The 26982-nt window shown below is 43.2% G+C and overlaps 1 protein-coding gene across 1 annotated transcript; it reads left to right on the plus strand.

Moving 5' to 3' along the window:
* Positions 1-16: 16 nt before the first annotated feature.
* LOC115377950 (double C2-like domain-containing protein alpha) lies at positions 17-20158 on the plus strand. Its single transcript, XM_030078033.1, has 10 exons — positions 17-419; positions 2763-2842; positions 3315-3389; positions 4995-5104; positions 10007-10133; positions 12540-12599; positions 15370-15557; positions 17966-18047; positions 18367-18463; positions 20022-20158. Exons 1-10 carry the CDS (start codon positions 44-46, stop codon positions 20156-20158), a joined length of 1332 nt encoding a protein of 443 aa, XP_029933893.1. The 5' UTR covers positions 17-43.
* Positions 20159-26982: the final 6824 nt, after the last annotated feature.

The raw sequence follows: 26982 nt of genomic DNA on the forward strand, positions 1-26982 counted from the left end.
CTCTCTTTTTCTCTTGTCGTTCCCTCTTCCTCTCTACAGCCCTATGACTGTGCGAAAGGGAAAACGCCTGGGCATCTCCATCCAGGAGCACATGGCCATCGACGTCTGTCCCGGCCCGATCCGCCCCATCCGTCAAATCTCGGCCTACTTCCCTCGGCTCTCGCCCACCTCCTCCATCTCTGAGCCGCTCTCGCCCAATCTGCCGGGGTTTCCCACTGTGCTCGGGCCTGGCGGCACAGGCCAAGTGGAGGGGGCTGCAGGGGGGGGAGGAGGAGGAGGAGGTGGAGGTGGCGGAGTGGAGGGCAGCGGCCTGTTATCGCCACTGTTACCAGGGGCAGCGGGCGGAGGGGGCTCACTGTCAGCCATGAGCAGTATGGACACCTCCATTGAGATCGACAGCTGTGACAGCGATGATAACAGTGAGTCAGTGCAAAAAGGCGCAGCAGCTGACAAAAGTAATAGTCTGTTTCCACCAAAGCCTCTAGTATTGAGCGGTAAAGCCCTACGCTAGGAACAATTTAGGAGACAAGTGTCAGAGTGCCATAAAGACGTCAAAACTGCCAAGGTAATGAGGCGAATAAACTGCGGTGAAGGACAGTTTTTAGATGACAAGGTTAGGAGCAGGGAAGGGCACAGATGCAGATTTGCTGAATACTCATTTGTGTGTCTGGGAATCTGCCTAATAAAGTAATTGCAATAATCGTCAAACAGGTGTGGCAGTGGCACACTTTCAATTCCCAATCCAGAGGAAACGCTAAACAGAAAAACGATGGCTTTCCTGTCTTCTATCTCTGAAATCATTGCTTGGATTTGAGCATTAGTTCCTCAAGTTTTTCTGCGGGTCATGTTTCTCTTTTTTAATGCAAGACTTGACCCCTTTCTCCACTGCTACACCTCTTTGCAAAAGGGTTTTCCTTATGTAGAGAAATGGGGCGCGGTAGTGTGCTAATTGTCCCCCGTAACCAATGATCAGGGAAGGGACAATGGATCCCATCCGTCCGTCCATCACACATCAGACATCTGAGCCTCTGCTGGCCTGGTTTGGATGAAACTTTGGAGGAATGATGGATTTTGCGCTTAGAGGCTGGTATTTTGAATCCAAATCTGTTTGTCCCACCACAGTGCCACCACCAGGCCGAAAAGCCCCCGATGTCTCAGTCACAGCACATCACACAAACCAAAATAACAACTACAGCCAGCAGGACTTGCACCAGTCACAAGGGACGTCATGGTCACTGCTGACTTGTTACAAATTGCAAGTGCAAGTGCACGCCTGTCAGAATGATCCTGATTCACTAACAAACACACGTGGTTACCAACAAAACTGGCTGATCCTCACATGTTATGAGTGTAATGGTCATTATGTGTGTGCGCAAAGTAGCAAAATTTCTGTGCACATATCGATGAATGAGGCCCGTGGCGTCCATCTTCTCCCTTTTGGCAATCAGCATTTGACCCTGCATATTAGTGGTTCTCAAAGTGGGGTCCTGAGACCCACGGGGGTCCTTCAAAATAATGAGTTGTTTAACTTCATTATGATCCAACAGAAATGATTTCAATTGGAGGACGTGGAAGAATTAATGAGCAATCCAATCCAGTCAGGAGGCTCTTCAGGTGCTGCGAGCTGATAGGTCTTCTCACTGGCACGTTTTTTCAGAGATAACCAGTCACTTCTCTTTAAACTCAAAGCCTTCTACACGACAGCTCATCTTACCTTGACAAGTTGCTTGTCTGTCCAGTTACAATTTATTGCTTTAACCCACCTCCTCCCCGGCTCCACCCGCTTACATCTGTTTTTATGTTCCATAGGGGGATTATATACATCCCTGTGAAAGCTGTGTATGTGCAGCCGTGATTTATTAAATCAAATATGTGTGCATCAGCTAACATAAAAGCAGATGTAGCCCGCCAAAGTCATGACACTCAATTAATAAATACATTTTCCATGCACGAGCTGTCCTGGCGGAACTAATCTAATCATAGGTTTTACTCGCACTGCCACTGTCCGCCCGTACAGTGCAGACAGCTGGACAAATCCGGCCTAAATTAACAACAAAATCACTGGTCTCTCACATGAAAACATTTTAGAGCTCCTACTCTATTGTGAAACAGCCCAAGCGACCAGCCAGTCACAGTCACTGTCCAGGACACACTGTACCTGTATATTTTCTCACCGCTACAGAAATTCTGCTTTCCAGGAACAAGAAGTCATTGAAGTTCATTACATGGTGTCTTTAATGGGTAATAGGCTATTGCCAGTAGCCTAATGATGTCATTCAAATTTTCATCTTTCATTTTCGTCTTTTTTTCCTGACTGTCCGCCAAGTTAGTTATTTTTTCCCTAGTTGTTCTTCATCTCAATTATAGGCAAAAAACACAAATCAGAATGTTTAGACTCTTTCCTTTGCAGTTGTAGAATGAGCAGGACCTTGAAGCCTTTTAAACATTCTGCAGACTGTATACTGTTATCTTCATGTAAGAGATAAATGCTGGGATTAAAAACACAATCAAAGATGTGGAGAGACAGAAGGATTTTTTTTCTCTGTTTATGTAATGTCTTTAGCAAAAAAACAAAAAAAAAACTAAGCCACAGAAAAATTGCAGTGGTGGAAGTTGAGTGTTGAATGCTGTAATTGTATGTGTGCTGCGGTGTGCCTATGTCAAAACGTATGTGTGTATTAGGGCACTAATATCATTAAATCATCCCTCTTGAGACGCCACTACACAGATTTGTGTTTGACTTTTTATTAACTGCCTTCCAGCCTCCTTGGGGACGCTGGAGTTTGACCTCCTGTATGAGAGAGCGACCAGCTCCTTACACTGCACAGTCCTGAGAGCTAAGGTAAACACAGCCCTCCAAAAACTACAACATCCATTACAATCAATTTGTGTGTTTTGGAGCAATGCATGAACTTGGACCCACATTTTCACTTCTGCTGAAAAAGGAGCTCCTCTCTTTTTATGATTTTTTATATCACAAATAAAGGATTCAGTCCCGGCTGGCTGATGCAGGGCTGTGTAGTTTCAGTTTTCATCCCTGATTGCAGTCATTGTTTGGACACAGGTAACCAGGCCACTGCACTGTGTAGCTCACTGGTGGTTGTGTGTAGCTTCCTGTCAAATTAGAGCCCCCCAGGCTTCACACCTCCCCTCTACCTCGGTGCTGTTGATTCAGCTCCAAAATGAACTGCTCACTTGCTCACTCGCATAATCCTTTAACGATTCATTGTTGGTGTTGGCACTTTGCACACTATCCTCTGTAATGTTCCTCCCTTCCACTATACATTTTCTGTCTCTCTCTCTCTTTCTCCCAGGGTCTGAAGCCGATGGATTTCAACGGCTTGGCCGACCCCTATGTCAAGTTGCACCTGCTCCCAGGAGCCTGCAAGGTCTGATTTTATTATTAGAACATGACTTTGTCACTGCATTTTCCTGTAGCAGAAGTGCTGCAGCGAGCTGGTAACCAGGAGTTCAAAACTCACAGTTCATGCTTCCTGTCATACAAAGACAGTCACACCGACTGCGAACACTTAACAGGAGTTTCACCCAAAATGCAAAAAAATACATTCAACGACCCCCGAGTGCGATCTATGTGATAATTTCTGTGTGATTTGATGAGGTTTCCATTGTGCTGCAATCATCCCTGTCCCCTTTCACCACAATACAATGGCACTGAATGAGTTTTCATTTGTGGAGCTGAAACTGACAAAATTTTACATGTGAAAACCTCAACAGTAACAGCTCTTTCCAAAATCAATTATGCAGATACTCGGCATAATCTACAGCCCTCAAGGGGGAGGAGATTAACTGGGAACTATTTACTGCAGAGGAACAAACAACAAGTACAAACTAGAGGCAGATAGATACAGTTTCCAATCCAATCCAATCCAATCCAATCCAATCCAATTTTATTTATAAAGCGCTTTAAAATAACCACAGAGGTCAAAAGTGCCAAAGAGTTCCAGGTGTTCTTTGGCAGGAAATCTTATTAAGGGTTGAAGGAGACAGTTAAAGCCGCAGCACATTGGAAACCTCACCAAATCACATCAAGTATAATTGAACTTGTCAATTTTTCAAACAGAAATCCGTACAAACACAAATACATTCCCTCCACCCGCCTTAAGACAGACACTCACAAATACACATTCAAATACATTTAAAACCAGCTTTAACATCTAACAGGATTACCTCAGACATCAACATACTCACATACTTTCACACACACACACACACACACACACACACACACACACGGGTTGAGTTGCACAGACCCTCTCAAAATACATACATGATAACTGTAACTAAAGTGTTTTGATCTGACGACACAGCCTGTAATTCAGATGCAAACCACATTTCAGACATAGATCTATACGGGTACGCTGATACATGTTCCAGAAAGGAGTGATTTAATATTTCATAATATATTACAACATACATATCTCATAATTGATAACGTCATGTATTTTGAAGCCCGATGTGTGAGCAATTTCCTATAATGTCTAAAACTGGCTTACAGTGTGCTAAGAACTGCTTTGGCTTTTTACATATTTTTACATATATATGAAAGCCTTTCAAGTGGGGTAATATTCGGTAATTTTTCAAGGCACAGTGACATCAGGGCATTTTTCACTGATCCATATCTGAAGAATACATAATCTTGCAACACACTAGCAAATTCTCAAAATGTATTCATATTTAACAACATGTTCTGCAGCATCATGCCACCCTACAGTGCATGCTGTGGGGTTTAATGTTGTTGTACATCTAATTTTACATCATCCCAAGAGTCCATAAGTTCAGAAGGCATGAAAATATGTGGCTGTCCCCATTTTACATTTTTTTTTTTTGCATTCAGTATTATTGTTTTCCATTCCTCTATGCTTTCTGCAGTCCTGAAATCTAATTCCCATGAGCACTTGCTGGCAGTGGTATTAATTTTCTCCCCGCTGACAACTTCTTATTGTATTTCTGTTCCACTCTGTTGCCGCACGCAGGCCAATAAGCTGAAGACCAAGATTGTCCGCAACACTCTCAACCCGGTGTGGAATGAGACGCTCACCTACTGCGGCATCACAGAGGAAGACATGTACCGCAAAACCCTCCGGTAAATGTTTACCACCGAGGCTCGCTCGCTATTTCTGTCCCCCTCAACCTCCTGACTGGCTTTTGTCTTGCTCATCACGGGGCGAGCTTTTGCTGACAAAGGATCGCTTATCCTCTATCTCAATCACTGGCTCTCTGTCTCCCTGCCCTCTGTTTATCAGCCTTCACCCAGTCAATCCCTATCTTCCACTTGTCGCCACAACCTTTTCTTCATCTCTTGCCCACTGTCTCCATCTGTTCCAATGCGTTCCCTCTCTCCTCCATCTCCGCTGATCCTTTGATCCCCCTTTGTCACCTCACCTTCGTTCCTCCCTGTCCTCACGTCTCTCACGCCTTCATGGCATTTTCTCTCCCCTCTGATCTCGCTCATCACTCATCTCCACCCTGTCCAGATCTTTTTTTGCACCCCCTCCTTCCTCATCCCTTTTTCTATCTATCTTTCACTTTCCTTTCTTTCACTTTCTCCTCCACACTGTCTCTCTCTGTCTCAGTCTGTCTCTCCCTGCAGTGACAGATTGAGGTCAGAGTAAGCACTGCGGGGTGCTTAATTTCACTGACCCCCCTCCAGAGGTGACGAGCACTATGAATCGTCCCTGCCTGTGACTAAAACTTTGCCATGGCACGCGTGGGAGTGGGATTTAAATAGGATCGACTGCTGATATCTCGGGGGAAATTAGAGAAACTGGCCCACCACCGGCCTAAGAGACTGTGTTAACACGGCAAAGGTGTTTTTTGTAATGAGGAAAGACAAAGTGTACACTACTACCCTCTCCAGGGATGCAGTGTCTCAGCTGTGCACTCAGCTTTGTGATGTATGATATGAACTTCTAAGGGGAAGTAAAACACTATTAAAGGGGGAAAAAAACATCCTAAAACACTAACAGTTTGTTGATGTATCTTGCATTTCTGGGCTTATTTGTTTTGTTCGGTTGCATTTTTGTAGCCTCACACAGTCATACTGATTTTTCTTCCATTGTTCACTTCGTGAAACAGAGTCTGGGTGCTGATGGGTCAAAACATTTGGAAAAGGGATGGCAGCAATGGTCATTTAAAAAAATACATAGCAGGATTGTCTGTCTTCATCCAGTCAAACGGGTTATATGACATTTGGGACTTCCAGCGAGGCTTCGGTTGGCGCCTGTGGATTCCTGTGGATAAAAGGCCAAATATAAACATCATGTCACTGTGGGGTTTTCAGCAAAACCCACAGCCTCGGATGACCCCGCACCCTCACAGGCGGTGAAGGGTGGAAAAGGTGGGAAAACAAACAGCTTCAGTTTTCGAGCACTTTTGGTTTCCTGCAGTAGCTTCAGATTTTACAAGCAGGTTACACACCGAGCAAAACAAACACCAGGCCAGGCTTACAGATCGAAGCTGGATTGTACCAAACCAGGATATTTAGAAGGTCCCCGTACTCCCAGCCAAGACCTGCTGTCCCCTACCGAGGCTTAATAGGCTCCAGGCCGTCCCATTCACCTTACCTGCATGGAGTTAAGTTTCATTAGCGCTAAAACATCAAAATTGACAATAGTAATATGACTTGTGTTCTTTCTACAATTATACCACCAATAAAGAAAACTATTTAGACAAAAGTAAATCAAAAATTATACCCCTCAAATTAAACCAGCCCCCTTCCTGTATGAGGGTTCAGGTTGAGGATGCGGTCAGGGCAGAGTAAAGCACTACTGTTTCACTCAAGTTTCACTAATCTAGGGTTACCCTCTAGACATTAATCAGCAGCGGCCTTCCCACATTGGGCACTAGGGTGATCACACTGTTGCACCACTTGGCTTCAACCAGGAAGAGTAAAACATAATTAGATGAAACCAAACCAAAGAGAAAGCACTACTGAATATTATCAATCTGAATAACAAAGATAAAGTTAACTACTTGACTGAAATCCCCCCCTTTTCAGTGGAGAAGTACATAATCAAATGATATTTTCAAATCTCACAATAAACTATGCAATAACACAGTGAAGTAACAAGTGGATCAGTGTAAAACTTTCAGAATGAAAAAGCGACGTTTCTTTATAGACTCACTATTTTGCATCAGCGTTTCACAGGCACACAGGGAGGAATCCATTGTAGAAGAGAGAAAAGGCAAAGATCTCAGTCTCTCTCCACTGACAGCAGCCTCAGTAGGATACAGTGCAGGGACAGGATGTACTGTGTGTAGCATCGCTCTCCCCTTTGTCTAGACTGGAAAAACCCTTTGCTCTACGATATGCTATCACTGTCGCTCTCAACACCTACACGTACACTTCACAGCTGAATGCAAAAAGCTCAGGCGCATTCTCTGAGGATTGTTGAAAGTCATTCTGGGTAATGGGAAATGTGCCAAAATGAAGTAGAAGTGTAAAATAGGCAGGTTTGGGGAAAGTGGGTGCGCCAAAAAGGTACAATTTTACAACACCGCATCTCAAAATCGCTCTTTGAAGCCACTAAATATCACATGCGGATGATAGCTAATGATCTGACGGCATTTCTCCTTGCTTTTCTTAAAGGTGCAGTTAACCCAAAATACAGTGCAGTCTATCAATCCAGGTAGTTTCTGCGTGATTTGGTGAGGTTTCCAATCTGTAGTGGTCTTCCTTTCCCTGTCTCGTTTCACCCCAGTGCAACAGAACTGGATGGATATTCATACATACAGATTTCAGGTGTTCTTTGGCAAGAAATAAATGAGTTCCCGGCAAAAAAACTTGACACCCTGAGGGCTGTGTATCATGTCACGAATCTGTGACATTTTTTCGGGAGAGAGCTGTTGCTGTTGAGTTTTTCCCATCTAAGTTCTTGGCGGTGTGAATGTCACAGAGGAATACCCATCCAGGCGCTTTGTTGCAGACTGGAAGCACTGCCAAATCTCTCAAATCTCTCTGTACGGATACACTGTGCTGGAGGTACATGAAAAAATGCCCCTTTTTTGTATTTCAGGGGAGCTGATCCTTTATAATATGAATTATGATGGTGCCCACTGACGTCAGGGTTTACCCACTTTTGTTTTTACCACCACACAAAACTGCATGTAGCCCAGTTCTCACCCAGCTACACTGTACACAAGGGAGACCACTGTTATAACAGCTATTATTATTCATCCGAGACAATTACTCGACACATTTTTTTTTTTTTTTTTACCACTATCCACCGCTGTGACTGTTCTTATTAAGTGGCTTCACCAACCCTGATGGCAGTAATTGAAAGACCTTCATATGGATTCATGACCTGCATATAATATCAGCCGGTACTTTTATTTACATGTCTGCTCGACTAACGAGGTGTGTTTCACTGATTGGATGCTTCAGTGTGTGACACTCGCCCCCGAAAGTGGATTAAATTAATCACATCGCTTTAGTGACACTGTGAGATGCGGTCTTTATTTTGAAGCTTTATTTTGAAGGAATGGGGAAATGTCAGCCGTCACAGTAATAGGGAAATGAGCAGTTAGGACTCAGCCTTGATATGTGACCCCCCCACCCACCAACCACCACCACCACCACCACTCCCTGCTGCCTGCATTATAATGACGCTGTGCTGCTTCCTTGCCACTTGATGCTTTGGCCTCTTGCACTCTCTCGTTCGCCACTTGAGTCTCAAGCCCTTTTGATTACAACCATCCTTGACACACACCATCTACCCTATTGCCTTCTCCTCCTTCGCTCCAGGGCCTGCTGACTTCTCCCGCTCTCTTCTGCATCTCCTCTCCCCTGATCTCGTCTTTTGTGCATCCCGCCTCATTCCCTCTCCGCCTCAGAGTTTTATTTTCCTCCCCTTTCCATCTCCGATCTTCCTTCCCCCGCTGGTCGAGCTTAACAAGAGCAAAAAGAGGTTTGCATTTACCTTTAACGAATGAGCCGGCAGACTAGAATTTACCTCTGCGGCGTCAACAGATATCTGGTTTCCCCAGGCAGCTGGCCCCGTGCACCTTCCCCACCTCTTCAATCCTGTGTGTTGAGTACAGGAAGACAGCAGCCTAGCTGGACCATTTCATTCCCTCATTTGTGCATTTAGTCCCATAAGAGGGTGGACCAAGAGAATCTCTATTCCTCCCCTGTGAATTTTCTCCCTCTCCCTCTCATGCTGTCCTTCATTTACATTTACATAAAGCACAGAAACCCGCGATGGCTCTGTTGAATTGCGGTTGACCTATGGCACATTGATTCTTCAGATTTATGCGCACACACAAATCTTTTCACACCCGTGCACACATACACACGCACACACAGAATTAAATAAATCCTTCAGTTTTTATCTCTCTCACACCCTTGATCTCCCTCATGTCCCCATTCCAACCCTCCCTCCATCACTTAGGACTGTCTATACACTGCTCCTCTCTGTCTCCATCACTTCTGTCGCCCTCTCCCTCATACTTATGCATTTAGGGCGGCAGGTGAGAAAGTTTGCCGAGCCCATAAATATGGATCGACTTAGCCTTGCATGATGCACTTTGGCGCCTTCTAAAGTCCCGCGGGGACAGAAATGGTAATTATATGCACAGCTTGTGTATGGCTGCTGCATATATAGGTGAATTACTGACTAGGAATGTTGTTTTAATTCAGGTCATGTTTCTGTCAACAATCTCGCACTTCCTTGATTACAGTGTTGCATCAACATAAGTAATGATTAAGTCAGTCATGAAATGCAGTGTAGGTTGACTAATTGCCCTCACTCCTCCTCCCACCCCCACACACTGCACACACACACACACCTCTATTCACTGCTCATGATTGTCTTACTGTTTTCACTTGTTAACTGATCTGCCATCTCACTAACTCCCCGACTCCTCGCTAATCAGCTCCTCTCATTTTTATTCATATACATTTCCCTCTCTCTCTCTCTCTCTCTCTCTCTCTCAGCCAGCTTTGTGTCTGTCTCTCTTTCATACCTCCCCTGTGTCTCTCTCCCAGGGTGTCGGTGTGCGACGAGGACAAGCTGACGCATAATGAGTTCATCGGGGAGTCGCGGGTGGCCCTGCGCCGCGTGAAGCCGGACCAGACCAAACACTTTAACATCTGTCTGGAGCACCCACCTCCTGTGAGAGAGAGAGAGAGAGAGAGAGAGAGAGAGAGAGAGAGAGAGAGAGAGAGAGAGAGAGAGAGTCAAACAGAAAGACATATCAAGAGAAGTTGGGGTGATGGAGAATGTAGAAAACTAGGAGTGAGAAAGAGAATTTGAAAGTCGAACTCAAACATAGAAGAAAAAGAAGAATATGAATTGCCCAAAGAGAAAGAGGGAGTGTGTGTGTGTGTGTGTGTGTGTGTGACGGAGAGAGATGAGGGTGCTTTGAAGATCTGTGGAATCACTGGGTGGTAAAACAGTGTTCAATATGTTGTGGGTTCACCTCATCTTGTCAGCGTCTCTCCTATTTTGCCTCTTTACCACCTTTCTGTGATGTCTAATAGAGCCAGAGGGACAAAAAGGGGTATTACAAATGAAAAAGGAATATAGGACAAAATTTTTTTTAAATGCATGTAGAAGAGAGAGGGTGAAGAGGTAAATAGCCAGACTGAAGATGTGAGGTGAGGAGCAGAGGCAGATGATGATTTAAGCGCCCGGGTGATGTTGAGACGGTGTCTTTGTTTATCAGACTCACCTGTCCTCTCCTCTGACAGCCACACAAGTGGGTCTCAAGCCTAAGATAGCCATCCATCTGTGCCGCCTCTCCCCCTCTTTAAAGGACCCGACCGGTGCTGTTGTGACTCCTGGTCAACACTCGTGATCCCATCTGTCCGTCACAAATATCGGTTGCATAAGTGTGCGCGGAATATGCTTCGGTGGCTTAGATGTCAGCGCCAGCTCCCTCCAACTCACTCCCAAAACAATTTCAAAAGTTCTTTTTTTTTCTTTTACATAAACTTGCACAGGTAGCAGATTCCAAAAAAGACAGCTTTGAGGCTCTCCATCTTTCGTATAAAAAGCACCTTTAATTAATCCTTGGCAAGCATTTAAAAACACAAAAATTAAAAGAATAAGCTTCCAGTGCATCTCAACTGAGTCTTCATCAGGGACTTCTGAAACTGTTTTTTTGTGATTCCTGATAATTGGAGCTTTCTGAAGAGCACCTGTGCATCACCGGGCCGCCTCTCCAGCCTTCTAGCTTCTTCACACCCGAGCCAGCTCAAAATAATGTGGAAAAACTGCTCTGCAAAACTTGAAAAACGCCAGACATAGACATGTACAAAAATGACCATTATTCTAATCAGGCATTAATACTTAATTTGATCTGCTTTTAAATCTAGAGAAGGTTTTTTGGGTCCACTTGCTGTTAACTCTGCTCTTGTGAGATGTACTTTTGCCTTGCTGGAGCTGGCCACTTAGTTTAGGTGTGTGTCGAGCTGAATATGAAGCGCTCCTTCTGCATCTCGGCTACGCAGAAAGAATGTGTTTCCTTGTTCCAGCGTGCAGCTCTGAGCCAGTCATTCACATCCTCTTTTCTTCTCTCTGACCTGTTGAATTGAGCCGTTGAGCAGAGTTAGAAAAATGGTTCCTTTCAAGCGCACGAATTCTAACAGACTGATGGTCATTTTAGCAAACATGCATCCTGTTCAGATATTCACAAGGTGAAATTACCCACGCTTAGCAGCTTGCAAGTTTCACAGAGTAGCTTTTTATATATATATATTTTTTGAACCTGAATGGGAGTGACTAGGTAAAGTTAGGTTCGGCATCTAAGCTACCAAAGCATATTCTGCACATGCAACCGATATTTGTGATGGACAGATATGATCACGTACGTGGACAAGAAGTCAAAATAGGACCGGCACAGTCAGCATTGCAAACAAAAAACAGAATTTCTGGACAAATGTTTTACAAAGCCACTGGATAAAAATGATAAACATACATCCGCTTACACAAGAGCTTCCTTTAATTTAGAGATTTACTCGAGGGCTCACAAACACCGTTATTAGGTAAAACAGCGGATAAGTGGACAGGCTGACATTTGTTCATTTAGCCATATATAGCTTTTGTTGTGGTCTAAATGTCAGCGTCAAGTCATATGGGGGAAAAAGGTACAAGACTGTGAGAATAAAGGCAGGAGCCAGAGAGAGGGAAGAAAGGCAGCTGGAGGAACGTCAATAGTGAGGGAGCAAGTCAGAGAGATGAGAAACAAATGGATTAAAAAATAAAAGTGGGGGGGGAGGTGTGTGCAAAGGCGAGGGAGCACGCTGAGTGTTTTGTTCTTTATCAGCAAGAGAGGGAGAAGGGCTGCTGGGTGTTAGAGTGGCCCTCTGAGGTGAGTGGCCTCTTGGCGATCAAAGAGCAACCCGCCCCCTGTCATCCAGTAGAGTAGACACTGTGTCAGGCCCTAATTTTCCAAGTGGAATTACCCTTAAATCTCATTTCCTCCTTTTGTCTTCAGCCTCCTCCAGCCTGATTGCCTTCCATTCCTCTCAAATCTTTGTTTCTGTTTCTCCTCTTTCTCTTTCCTCCCCTCTCTAGCTGCCTTCACCCTCGGCGATGAGTGCGGCGCTGCGTGGGATCTCCTGCTACCTGAGAGAGGTGACGCCCATCACCCCTCCCCTCTGCCTCTCTGTCTGTCACACTTACCTGCCTTCTGCCGAACACACAGCTCCTCTTCAAGAGCCACACGCAGCTTTTTAGGAGCTTTTCAGAGCTTTTCCAATATGTGATCAGAGCAGTGCCACTGGGAGATAATTCCCTCTGCCTTTAGCGCATAATACTTTACATAACTGGGTCCAACTAACATTAAACGGAAAGTAAAACACAGGCAGGAAGAGCTGCTGCCTGCTGGACCTTCACTCATCACTGCAGCTGCTCTTTGGATGGATCGGGTGCTTTATAACTTATTGGATGCATGGAATGACCATCATTTTTAATGTTTGGCCAGAATAAAAGCTTTTTATTCATAAGGTTTTGATTTATGAGAGGAGTCCTGCTTTACACAACTAAGACTAAAGATTTAATTTAAGGTTATTCCACACATCCAATAAGCACACTGTGGTGGTTTTTATGTTTAATTTGACCAATCCCTTAAAGGAACAGTAAACCCAGATTAAAATGTGAGTTTTCTCGCTAGTAGCCTACTATCGCCATCATCCACCCAGATTTAATTGAGACTTCGTAAAATTCACTAACCGTAAGAAAACAAAGCTTTGAGGGTATGCATTTGCTGCAGTAATGTATTCCTGCCCACGCCGCAGCAATATGTCAGCAGGTGTTTTCAGAGCCAACAGTGCTCCAGGGCTAACTTGCTAAAAATGTACACTTTGCAGGCGCATAGTAGTGGAGGTGATGTGAGAAAGTCCGTCGCGAGCTGAACAGGGCACGGCTCCAGCCCTCATCTCCTCTCATTTAGACTGCTAAATTAATCTGCACTGTGCTGTGTTTACATCCAGGAGCTGCACATTAGCATGATGCTAAGACTCTCTACTGTTTAATGAGCCAATTAGAGGATTTCACATAGAGCTGGAAAGTCAGTCAAACAGGGGAGGGAGGAATAAAGACTGAGGCTGTGTTCTGATTGGATCGCTGGACTCTTACATGTTAAAGTAGCTTTTCATCATCCAATAATGCCGATTTAAAAAAAAAATTATGAGAGAGAATTACATATTTTAGTTTCTTATAGCTTTTAATAGTTTGGAAGATGTTTAATTTTTTTTTTCCTTTTTTTTTTTTTTTTTTTTTTTTTTTTTTTGGTTTGTTTTAGTGTCCAGTTCTATCTATCAGACTCACAGGAATTATTTTGTTGCTTGTCCTCGTGTCACACGCGGTGACCAATGGGCCAAGCTCTCCAAACACCTTTAACTCCATCAAGATAATTGGAGCAAAACATCTGCCTCGGTGCGCCCGGCCATCCTTCAGGTTGTTTGATGTGTCTGCTGATTGCCTTGATGTTTCCTGTCTTTTCGGCTCCTCTGTGTGTCACTGGTTGTCGTTGGCCAGGCGTTAAGGCCTGTTTATCTACAACCTCCCTAATGAGTTGCTCTCTATCGATTTGTGGAGGTCTTAGCTGTTTTATTACCAGATACCTGGTACAAATTATCCCCACTAATTGCTTTTGTCTGAGTTTTAAAGTCTTGCACTCACTCACACCAGATGGTATGCTGGCTGTCGGCATTAATGAAGGCTCACTAAGGAAGACGGGGAGGAAGAGAGAGGGAAAGGAGAGGAAAGTGTAAGAACGGGCAAGCTGTTGAGACAATTAGAAACAGGGGCGGGAGGAGGATGGAGAGGAGTGGGGCGCGTGGCATATTGATCGCCTTGCCTTTGTCCACCACTTGCCTCAAGATAAGACTTAATGAGAGATGGAGAGATAAGGAGAGGAGACGTTCAGTGCAAATAGAAGAGAGAAGGCATGGTACCCATTTGCATGCAGCAGTCAAAATGAAATAAGAGAAATCATAAAATTTTTAACACATGGTTTGAGCTTGGATTCCATTTGTGGCACTGCTTCTTCATGGTTTAACTATAGATGTTCTTTAAAAAAAAGAAAAAAAAAAAAACATCGACCTGCAGTGACAGAAATCTTGGAATAGCAAAAGTGCGCCCTTCCCATAAATAACATACATGTATCAGTGCTGTTGGCCAAGACAGTGAGTCATAGTCCTGTGAGCACATCATCTCCTTCTTACCCACACTTGCTGCTTTCCTCGCTTTCTTTCATCTGTCACTTTTAATCTGCTCTGTCGCTATGCTAGTTGTCAAATGCTTTGATCACAGTTTGATGTTGTCCATGGCAAATACGCAGGCCACGGGCGACAGAGCGTATTAATATGCCTTAAAAGCTGAAATTTTGGGGTGTATATGACAGATCTACGCCGTGGGACGAGTAACAGTGTTGTATATCAATAGCCGATGATGTAGTGATAATTGCGTTTGGGAACGTGCTGACTCTCTGAGCTGGGGCTGATGGGTAGACAGCACATGTGAGATGAGAATCGGTACGCTTCCTGCGCCTGCTTGGAAATACATTGAGAGTTAAACAACAGCACAGCGAGGGACACTCTGTGCTTTTTAGTCTTTGCCGTGCCGCTGCAGGAAGCATCAATCAATCAGGACACTCATTAAATGCTGCGCTGTCGCCGCTGATGAAAAAAACAACTGCACTTAAACAATTGTGCAGCCTGTTTCAGCGGAAGGTTGCAGCACCAAGAGGCATAACAAGCTCTGATTGAATGTAACTTCAACATATGAAGGACCCTGAACCTTGCATAACTTATCGAGTCGTTGCAAATGCAGCACGTCATCTCAGCTTTCTGAACTGTGCTCTCTCTCTCTCTCTCTCTGTTGAACACACTGTCCTCCTCAGTGGGAGACCGAGCAGCAGAGGAGTCTGGAGGAGAGGGGCCGCTTGTTGCTCTGCCTGCAGTACCTCCCCCCGGCCACCGAGGGCGAGGTCAAGGAGCGGGCCCATGGTGGCCTGTGTGTCGGCGTCAAACGCTGTGCCCACCTGGCAGCCATGGACGTCAATGGCTTCTCTGACCCCTACGTTAAAACGTGAGGATGATACCAAGTCGTCACTGAGCAAAAGCCATGGAATCTGTATGCAAACCAGCTGATAGAAACACATTTGGTCAATATCGTATACAGAAAAAACAGAATCGTCTGCATAAAGAGGGATGCATTGGGGCTGGGCGATCAATATTCTGATGATAATGTAGGGACGACTATTGGTGCTTTCATGATATTTACCTATGAGACATGTAGATATATGTAGACCAGGCAGATAATAGAACAGGTTAAACAGTCTAAAATGTTTAGAAAATTGCATCATTTTGTTGTAATGCAGCCTTTAAAACAAGAGAAAGTCAACACTTAAGCCATATCACCATATTATGATATCCCAGACAATCTGCAGTCTTATATCATGATATCAATTCATTGATTGATCACCGAGTCCTGGGATTTAATACATTTGGCATTTTACTCACCGTGTGTGAGAATTGTAAAATATGATCTTGTGGCATATTGGATGGATTCACAGCGCACAATTTAGATTGTGTTGGTGGGGCGGCGTGGCTCAGGAGGTAGAGCGATCATCTGGTAACCGGAGGGTTCCCGGTTCGTTCCCCGGCTCCTCCAGAGTGTGTCAAAGTGGCCTTGAGCAACATACTGAACCTTGCATGGCATCAGTGTGTGAATGGGTGAATGTGAGGCAAAACATTGTAAAGTGCTTTGAGTGGTCAGTAGACTAGAAAAGCGCTATAGAAATGCAGTCCATTTATTGATATTGATGTATTTGGCATGATATCTCAAGATCCTTTTTCAGGACCGGTTCAGTATGACCTATCCAACCCCCATCTCCCTCTCCACCTTAATGGCCCTGTGTGACGCTCACTGGCCGTCGGCTCTTATTGACCCCATACATCACCAGTTGTTGCCACTCATGAGTGATGGATGGGTTTAGTTAAGCCTGCACAAGGTAATGGTGACAGATGAGGTCAGGTGCACACAAGTGGTTGTAAGCCAGTGTGAGGTTTGTTACCCATTCATCATGATAATTATATCGGTCCATCTGTATTGACAGCCTTCAGAATGTAAGGGGATTGAGTGGCATCCGAGTGACATGATATAATGTAATTGCTTGTTATGGAGGGAGAAAGCGATGAACACACAGACGGAACAGAAAAACAGAAAAACAGATGCCATAAGCGTGTCAAGTGTTGGTGTTACAGAGGTCCTCTGGAGCTTCATAACTCAACAGAGGGAAGAAAAGGATGTGCATGTGAGTGTGAGTGTGTGCGCGTGAGTGCCTGTGCCACTGAGGGCAACAAAGGCTACTCGGTTGAGTGATGCACACTGACAGAAATTGGACAAATGAGCTGAAAATTCCTCCCCAGCCCTCCGTCCCCTCCTCTTGCATTCCTCTGAATGCTGGTGCTGGCCTTAAGGTTGTTCCTGGAATGAGTAAAACACTGTGGCCTCCAACATCTCGCATCGCCTCTCACTTTCTCCGCCCCACCTCCATGGATGAAGTATGCCAGAGCAGCAGCAATATCACCGTAAGGTTAAAGAACAAGTGCTGCATGCAAATAAGCATGCCACCATGATTCTTATTTCCCCTCCTTATCTTCATCGCCTTCTCTGTGTGTCCCTCACACTCAGCTTTTTCCTCTTTTCTTTTCAGCCCCCCCACCTCTCCATGCCACTTTCCCGCTCACACCTCCACTATAATATAACCTGTACCTTGTTTTGTTTCAAATGCGAGCTCAAATCTTTGCCCTTTGGCGACAGCTTATTCCCATATGCTCTGTTGTGTCTGAGAGCGTGTGGGAACATACGCTCTCCAAGCTGTGGGTGGTGGGTGGAAAGCAAATGTGAAAAGAAATTCACTATGCACCCTCTCTCTCTCTCTCTTTCTCTCTCTCTCTCCAGCTGCATTAAAAATATCTTGAGAATTTAATGACAGCTCAGGAAGGGATACTGAGCTTTTTCAGTCCCCGCTGTGCTGCTAATTGTAGTATTGATCAATCTCCACACTTGCAGAGGGCCACTTTCACAAACAATAGATTAGACCTGGATTTTCTTCCCTTAGTGATTTTTCAAACGAAATATCAATCACTCCAGGACTAGGCTTGCACCATGTCTAACACCAGCCCATTCAAAGTGCATTATTACACAGTGATATGGGCATGTAATACACTATGATATTTTAATGGGATAAAGAAAAATGTCCACCAGCGCATCTCTCCGCCACGTTCGATAATTCCAAAGCGGAAATAATGATTTTCTATATGCATGTAGAGTTACTGTGAACCTCAGCGAGACATCCCTGGTTTATGCACTTACCTTCCAAGTGAGAAGACACCTCTCAGCAGCACCATGCCTCAGGAATGATAATGAACAGACTTTCACTTTGTGCTGTGACAACATGTATATGACAGTGTCACGTTCCTCTGTCTTAGGTATCTCAAGCCAGACGTGCACAAGAAATCCAAGCACAAAACAGCGGTGATAAAAAAGACTCTTAACCCCGAGTTTAATGAGGTAGACATCTGTGTTTGTGTGTATGTGTGTGTGTGTGTGTTTTTGTATGTGCAGGCCTGTGGGAGTTAGAGTTAGCTTTGCCATGGTGAGATGCAAAGAGACAGCTCATTTAGAGCTATAGGGAGTCCACAGAGGCAATAGACCCTATACATGCAGTAGATTCAGAATCCTCCTTCTAAGGCAGCCAATTATAGCTTGCTCATTAGTATTTTGGACTTGTAAACACAGGAATATTGAGGAAATGTAGCATAACTAGGATATCATATGAACTGACATGCTTTGCTCGCTCCTCCTGCCCCTCCTCCCCATTTTCATATAGGAGTTCTTCTACGAGATTTCCTTCTCAGAGTTGTCCACCAAGACCTTGGAGGTCACAGTGTGGGACTACGACCTGGGAAAGTCCAACGACTTCATAGGTTAGTTGGCACCTGAAACACTTGACAGCTAAACAATTCCTAGCACGTTCTTTGCAGGGGGTTTCGAACTTTGTCATGTTCCAGACCCCTAAATTGACTTTCATTAAATCATGGATCCTCATTTGAAGTGGTTTTACGGCGGGGATATGAAATGGCATTTTGGTTTATGTTAGGTAATCAGTTGTTTAGATGTCACATGTAAACACTTTAATCATCTAAGATTATTTATATATGAGGTTAAACTATTCCTTATTTTGTGGAGGACCCCTTGCAAGGCCCCAAAGGACCTCTGAGGGTCCCTGGACACCACTTTGAAAACCACTGGGTTTGTTCACTCAGCACCAATTAACGTTTTACGCAGGATTTACAGCATATTTGCAGAAGATTGAAGATATATTAAGCCAATTGAAGATCTTGCTTATTCTCTGTTGTCATCTAAGAGCAACATTATGTGTGATTTCAAGGGTTTGGTAGGGGGTCAGGGACATTTTGGCTGAAAATCAGAATCATATTTTATATTAATAGAACATTTTGTTGTGCTCTTTCCAATGGCTAAAACAACACTTTGAACAAAGTTTGAGTGAAGGGAAAAAGCACAATGAAACTGAGCGGAAAAGGGTGTAACTGCCCTTAAAGACACATAACATCCAACATAACATAGGAACCATTTGTACCTCTACTGAAATTAAGATTCGGGAAATTAATATTCCATCAAAATCTATTTAAGACGCACGATGCAAAATTACATGAGTCTGTCTGACGATGAGAACCATGTAGAATCAACCATGAAATTGCATGCTTACTTCACAGTGAGTCTAAATGGTTCTCAGCCTCCGCAATTTTATGTAGCGCACCTTTAATAGGTTTTAAGGCAATATCATTTTTCTGCATCTTAATTTCAGTAAAAGTACAAACGGCTCCAATGTTGTATGTTTGACTTTATGTTTTTCCAAAATATTTTATTGCTTTTCCTCTGAATGATACAGAGTTTACAGTATCATTAATGCACAAGCATGTGTCAAAAAGTAACAAAAAGTACCGATTAGCAGGTATACCTACAATTGCTTGATGTTATATAAGAGATAATCATTTAACCCTATAAAGCCTGAACTATGAAAGAATTGGCAGAAAATTCCAATTTTTTGAAATTGAACCCTTTATTTAGTCCTATAACAAAATATATATATATATAAAAAATTCAAAAAATATGTTATTACACGACCTTTCTGGTGTATGATATATGATATGTACTTGAAGTGCCAATGGTATGGTCCAGGATGAACAGGGGAAGTGTTCAAACGTATACAACAGTATTTTGGTCAAGTATTGATTAAACTGAAAACGAAAAATGGAATTGAAAATGTGTATCATATATGATACAAATGGCTTTATAGGGTTAAAGCTTGTTTGTGTTTCCTCTGCTATATAAACTATAGACCCTATTTCTCCTCAGGGCTCAGTAAAGTATTTCTGATTCCGATTCCGATTCTGAAAATGAGGAGAATGTCGCTTGCGTCTGTTGCTCTAAAAACTGTTTTGTTTTCTTTGCGCTGGCCAGGGGGCATTTCCTTAGGATGTCACTCACAGGGAGAAACCCTCCAACACTGGATAGACTGTCTGAAGAACAAGGGCAAGAAGGTGGAGCGCTGGCACACGCTGACCAATGAGCTGCCTGGATCCTCGTTGCACGAATAAACTGCGCCTCGCCCGCTGCACTGTCACTGGAGAGATCCACTGTAGACTCTGGCTGGGAGACATTTCACCGCATGTTCTCAAGACTTTCTGCATGACTAATGAAGGACTCATATCCTACTTACTTTGTGTCATAAATGAGCTCCTAATTCACAACTTACCCAAGGGGATGTACATTGGTATCAGTGCTCGGTCTTGGATCTAAAACAGACCCGATGCAAACCTTGGAGACAATCCACACTTCTGAGCTAACATTATGGCATTTTTTTCATAATCATATTCATAGGGATACCTGTCTCTGTTGTTCTATTTAATTTCAATCTAAATGCTCTTCTGCAGTGCTTCAAACAGAACCAATCCCAATCGACAGGACGATTTGAAAATATAATGAGGGGGAGGAAGTTGTGTTATTCTGCAATATATCCCTCATTATTCAGCTGACAGGTTTGTTGGTCGTGCGTAAATTGGATCTGTTATTTTCATTAACACCTGACATGAAAAAAAACCCACCCTCATAACCACATTTCTCGCAGCCTACGTACCTCTCCCTTGCAATAACATTTTGCCTAATGCTTCCGATTAATTCTAAGTGGTCTTAATAATGTCAAACATTTTGTATCAATTGATCTGATTGCCATTTAATTGCCTGCAGATAGCACAACAGGAAACAGTGCACCTAATAAGATAATTGGTTCTTCCATGGTAATGGTTTGTGTCAGTTATTTGCATGTTTGGTGTTAAAACTGTGACGTTCCATGTGACGATGGGGCAAAGCATAAGGCAAATACTTGGTAAGCATTACTATCGAAAGATGAAATGTTCCTATTTGTATTGTTAAAAAAATTTCCTGAAGTGTGTTGCTCTGGTCGCTCTACCAATATGGACAAAACAGAGGGAAAAAAGCACATTTCATTTGATTCAAGGGTAACTGTTGTCTTTTGTCATTCACAGTTGGTTGACCCGTCAACTGAAATGTCACTGTGCCAATTCCAATGATGTTAAACTGATTGGGCTTTACTTCGGCATTTCTTCATCAGCAAGGATGCCTAAAATGGTGTAATTAATGCAAAGGTTCCAATTCAAATTGTTTTGTTGAGAGATGCTCTTGCATATAATGGTTGTATCCTGAAACACAGTAATGATATCATCAGCCATCGTTTTATTCCTGCATTATAAACATGGGTGACATCTGGAGCACACTGCCAAGCTTTTGGACAACTCTCAGTGGCTGCTGATCTGTTACGGACTGTGAAGCTTCAGGTTCTGACTTTTATCTATGCTCAGTTTCAAATGGTAAAACGAGGCATGCTCAAAGTACCAGTGGTGTTAATATGTAAATATGTGTTGTGTATTACTTGCTTTGGCTGTTTGTCCTGGGAACTGAAATTGTGCATGATTTTTTTTTGTATAAAAAAATATTCATATTGTTTTGATGTGTGCATTCCTGAATTTCTAATATTTTTTTTTCTCTCCACAATGCAAATCCTGCATTATTTACAGTGGCCTCTCTTTGAATCGGATGTTTACACATGGCCCAGTGGCAACCTAATAAAGACAATACTACCACCTAGTCTTCAGTATTCGCTCCTGCAGCCTGTGCACTGCCAGTAATGAAAGCAAAGCATGAGCAAATGTGTCCAGAGAGCAAAGAAAAATCAACACCGCACAGCAAAAACACCGGGTTCATTTACAGAATATCAGAGGGTGTAAAAATCAACACTTTTCCAGTGCTCATGAAGTCAACATTATCACCATTTACTTAGCATTTCATGAGTGGACAGCATGAGTGGACAAACAGCTCTCCAATCAATACTTGCCAGATAATTATGGAACAAATGGCAAAAAATAAAAGATACCATAATGCCTGCAGATATTTCCTCTCTGACCTGTCATACTATATTGATTCCCCAAAAGACTGATCGAACTTTTCATTTGTCCCCTTTCACATGGAGGTCAGAAGGTGGGGCCAGCTATATAACAGCACTCATGGAGGTAGCTGGGCTTCGGTTTCTGGCTCAAGGACACTTCAGTGCGGCGGCTGCGGTGAATGAACCAGAAAGAAGGTCATGGTGAGACCGGACAGAGGCCCTATTAGCTCCCGCTACTTTTTACTCTGACCTCTGCTCACTTGTGTGCACGAATATGAGCTTTTAAATCGCTGGGGCTGCAAAAAAAAATCTTTTAAGAACCAGTTGCAGCTGCGCGGTTAGTGCTTAGTGTGCATTTGCTCATGTTTCCTGAGACCTTCCAGTACAGGATCAACAGATGTACGCTGCCTCTCCTCTGCAGATCCTATCAATAGCTCATCCACAGGGAAACTTTACCTTCATGCTGGGATGTAGGCAGGGCTGTCCGCTCACACCAGCAGTGCTCCTAATAGCAAACAAGCTGTGACAAACTGACTGATTCAATTAATCAGATTAAGCCTTTCCTCTGATTCCAGCATGTGTCCCACAGATGTCCCTCTGGCAGATTTTGTGACCTTTAGAATAGCACCCTTATGGGGCCATATAAGGATATAAAGTGATACTGTAGGAGATTAAAAAGTACCACCTACCATAAAATGTGATAAGGTCACTATAAACCCACTCAGCTACCACACACACACACAGTTTATGCTTTTACAGGACTACTACAGTTAATTTTGGTTAGGGAGGATTAAGCTTTGAAACCACTGACTCAGAGGATTCCTGTGAAACTGTGGGCATTTTAAAACCCTGAACCCATTCTGTCTGCAGAGACGCACACAACCTTGAAAGTTGACAAATTAAAGGCATAATGGATGCAAGTGATGTTAACTACAAGGGGAAAGCCACATCAAACTTCATAGAATGGTGCATTTCAGCCCTAGCCATCTCCGACTGTCAAATTGTTTTTCATGAATTTAAAAAAAGCATAAACTGAGTGGATTGCGTAGCAAAATACTGCATAGTATTCTGCAACTTCATCACCCGACAGACAATGTTCCTCTAATGAACATGAGTCCTCTGAGGGCTACCATACTGAGAGAAATAGACACGGTTTCCTATTTAGAAAGAATTTGAAAGACTGCAATATTGGAGAATACCCATAAAATTCAGAATTGTTGAAACTCATGTCTCTACTGTCTATTTTCTGGTATCATTACCTTTTTTTTTTTTATCAGTTCCTCCATCAAAGGTGCAAGTAATCGCTCCAATTCAGCTTCTGTTTGCATGGTCATCTCACAACAAGACATTACGGCAATAGCCCAGAGATAAAACTTAGAATAAGCTCCGATAAAGTGATAAAAACTCTCTCTCTCTCAGGCGCTGCAGTTACAGCATGAGCCCTAACAGAAATATCATAGTAATTTGTTTGAGTGCATAAATGCTGGGCATGTATGTTGTTTATTATATGACCCATACTGAGCACTTTACCACCACCTAGCGAGGGTTGTGATGGGAAGACAGAGGGGCTGTAAAGTGTGGGGAGATGGGTTGACGCTTGTATATATTTTAACTGGCTTGTGCTCATGGTCAGGGACGTAACTAAGCCATTATGGGCCCCATGCACAGAGCGGGGACTCTCAATCCCAAGGCCCACCTGTCCATGATTCTAATACACCTCCGCACATTCATTCACTCATCAGTTACAGGACCTGATTTGATTGCAGAGGTTGTGGGTTTCTGGCATTACCCTGTGAGTGCTTGCAGATCCCCGTCCAAATGTATCTATTATTTTGTTTTAGTCTGCAGAGGAAAACCAAGGCCAGATTTGTGGTCAGTTTGTCTCAGATAACCCTACATCATATATTTGAGAGGGTTTTCGTTGATCTATTTGTTTGCGGTTTTGTGAAGTTCGGCAAAACCCTGTTTCAAAGCCAGGGCGCTGTGAAATAAAAGTATTAAGATACTCACAAAAGGGAAATTAGGCCAGTCACTTTAGGGCCTAACTTGTGATGTTTTGGGTAATCAGTGCCCCTAATCCCTCCTCCACCCTCCAGCACCCCCACCTCAGATCAGACTAACACTGATCCTAACACTCAGCATGCTCAGTGTTCACCAGTTTTAGTAATAGTGCGTTAAAATAATTGTAGTCCAAATGCTTAAAGCTTAAAGCTCATGTCACATTTCAGCTGTGTGGCTGGAGGCGGGGGTGCTGTGCATATGGCGAGCAGTAACTGTGTGTTTGTTGATGTTCCTGTGCAAATCGTTGCTCTTTATGAATGTATATGCATATCTACGAATGTTCTGCGTCCGTCATGCTCAGTTAGTTATTGCAATGAACTGGCCTTACATGGGGACAAAAAATAATAAAGCCTGAACTGAACCAATCAACCACACACAATTTAAAAGAGGCATGAATGCATGAATTACATATATTTTCTGTATTATCACTCATTGTCATCCTAATAAATACATCTTCAAACCCAAATTTTCCAGTGCTTACTAGCTTTTTTTTTTTTTTTTTTTTTGGTGGCAGTTATTGTGAGTGAGTACGTGTTGACTGAAGTGCTGGCAGCTGTTCAGAAGTTTTAAAATAATCATGGGTGTGGACATACATGGAATTGAGTTATGCACTACCTCACAGGGTTAAAAATAAACCCTGATGTGTTTACTGTGCATGAAGTCGTAATAACTACTAGGTTTTTGTTTCATTGGAAGGATGGCTGCTATATGGCCAACACAACGTCAGTCCATCAGAGTTATTTTCAATCGTTTTGAACAGCTCCAGAGCCACAGCAGCTCTCACAGTGGACAAACAGCTCTCCAGTCAACACGTACTCCTAAAAATAACTGCAAAACCATCCGTCTCCAAGAGTGGAAGAAAAACTTGCGTGTGTTGATTGTCGCTGTGATGCTAAAGGGAAGGTTCTTGAAGCAGTCGATTAGTAACTGTGTTCACCAGCGAGCTAGATACTGAATGCCAAATGGAGTCAGCAGGCTACAGCGAGGCGCCTAGTTGGAGTGGCTCGCTAACAGACTAAACTCAAACTTGGATGACCTCACAAAAACATGGCATCCCACGGCAAAGGAATTCTTCTTTCTCACATTTTATGCCTCAAGAACAACCACTGATCAGTTTTCACAGGCAAAAACCAAGATTTGCACCTCTCAACCACTGCAACCAGGGCCGTCCAGAGGGGGGGGCACCTGGTCCTTTAACCTTTAAGTAATCTGCCGGGGGGACTTTGGAGATCATTTTGCATTTGGCACGAGCAAGACCCACAGCAGCCCTGACTGTAACAATCATACACATGACAACCTATTCAAAACCGTCATGCTTGCTGCACACACTTTCATGTTCTGTGGATTACTTCTGCAAGCTAAGCCAAGTGCCAGCTGAATGACAAAATATGACCACAGGTCAGTGGCTCATTATGTTGTGTTCCCTCTGCAGGCTGACAGGGTGATCATGATGCATCGCAGCACTGCCAAGCTGACTCACAGCCTCACTGTTTACGTGACCCAGCCGGATAATCTGTGACCCACTTACACTGCATCTGGATGTGAGTCTCATCCTGAGCTTACTGTAATGTATCTCATACTGTAAACCTGCGAGTGGAAAAGAAAAAAACAACAACAAAAACAAACCAAAAACAAAAAGACAAGAACCACTTTTGATATGTCAAAATATATCTATTAACATGTCAAAACATTAATATGATTAAAGAGGATGCTGCTCTTAGATGGGAGTATTAATGCGCTCCTGCCTGCTAATGTGGCTGATCTCCGTGGAAGCCTCAAGTAAACAAGACTTTAAGGAAATCATGAAATAAACAAAGCCAGTTTCATGCTGAATGTGACCACTTTCACACCGATTCACACATAATGCCTATTTTTCTATGCCTAATATCATCGTTTTACAAAGGTGAGCAGGCACATCGCTCACCGTGGGAAGCAGGGAAGAGGATATGCGGCCATCGTACTGTACATGACATACTTTACATTCAAATTCCTGCTCTTGTGAGAGTGACTAATGTTGGTATCTGGGTTGGTGGTTAAAAAAAAAAAGAAAAAAAGAAAAAAGATTTAAGTGTGAGAGAGGAAAAAAGGAAGCATCTTTTGCTTTGAAGTCTGTACAGTTATCTGTGGATTTAACACTCCTTACAGCCTATCACAGCACGCTTTCTGGATTCAGGGCTTCTCTCTCCCTTCAGCGTTTTTGCTCTTATTGCTCCGTCTTCACTTCACTGAACGACAGCAGCGTGCACTTTTCCTCCCTGGAGCTTGCACACTCATACAGAAATAAAGAAATACAAGAATGTTGTTTATTTTTGCTTTCACCGTGTAAACTACAACCCACAATCTCTCCTCAGGGGTTAAGCTTTGACTCTGTCACCGGCCCTGCTCCTCTCCTCTCCAAATCACGATATCGAAACAGACAAATTTCATGCAACGTGTCTTTATTATGAATGTGCTTGGGAAGCATATATTGTTAGTGCTAGGTTACCCTTGTGATTTCAATTTGACCTCTATCATCATCGTACATCAATAAAAATCCACAACATGCCAATAACCACAAAGATCATAGTAGCCCATTGGTAATACAATGACTGTCAAGTAGGTTAATCGACAGTTTCTCTTGCTACATTAGAATAACTACTTAATGCTAACTCATATCAACTAGAGAATCCACAATATTTAGCTTTATATCTGCAGAATACACCAACTGCTGATTACAATAAAATTTAAATGTCTAAACAGAGGGAAAATGTCATATTAACCCATACAGAAAATTGACCGCAAGTAGATATTGCAAATGGATGACTTTGAAGTGTTTCAAAATCCAGGACCAAAAAAAAAAAAAAAAAAAAAGAAAAAAAAAAAAAAGAAAGAGATTTACATTTAGATTTTCTATCATCA

The sequence above is a fragment of the Myripristis murdjan genome, chromosome 19, assembly GCF_902150065.1.
Source record: "Myripristis murdjan chromosome 19, fMyrMur1.1, whole genome shotgun sequence".
NCBI lineage: Eukaryota > Metazoa > Chordata > Actinopteri > Holocentriformes > Holocentridae > Myripristis > Myripristis murdjan.

Bases quoted from the DNA above. Each gene is read 5' to 3' on its own strand.
- LOC115377950 (XM_030078033.1), top strand. From the start codon at position 44: ATGACTGTGCGAAAGGGAAAACGCCTGGGCATCTCCATCCAGGAGCAC. The intron at 5,105-10,006 runs GTAAATGTTTAC...TCTCTCTCCCAG, and splicing joins ATGTACCGCAAAACCCTCCG to GGTGTCGGTGTGCGACGAGG. The intron at 12,600-15,369 runs GTGACGCCCATC...TGTCCTCCTCAG, and splicing joins TCTCCTGCTACCTGAGAGAG to TGGGAGACCGAGCAGCAGAG.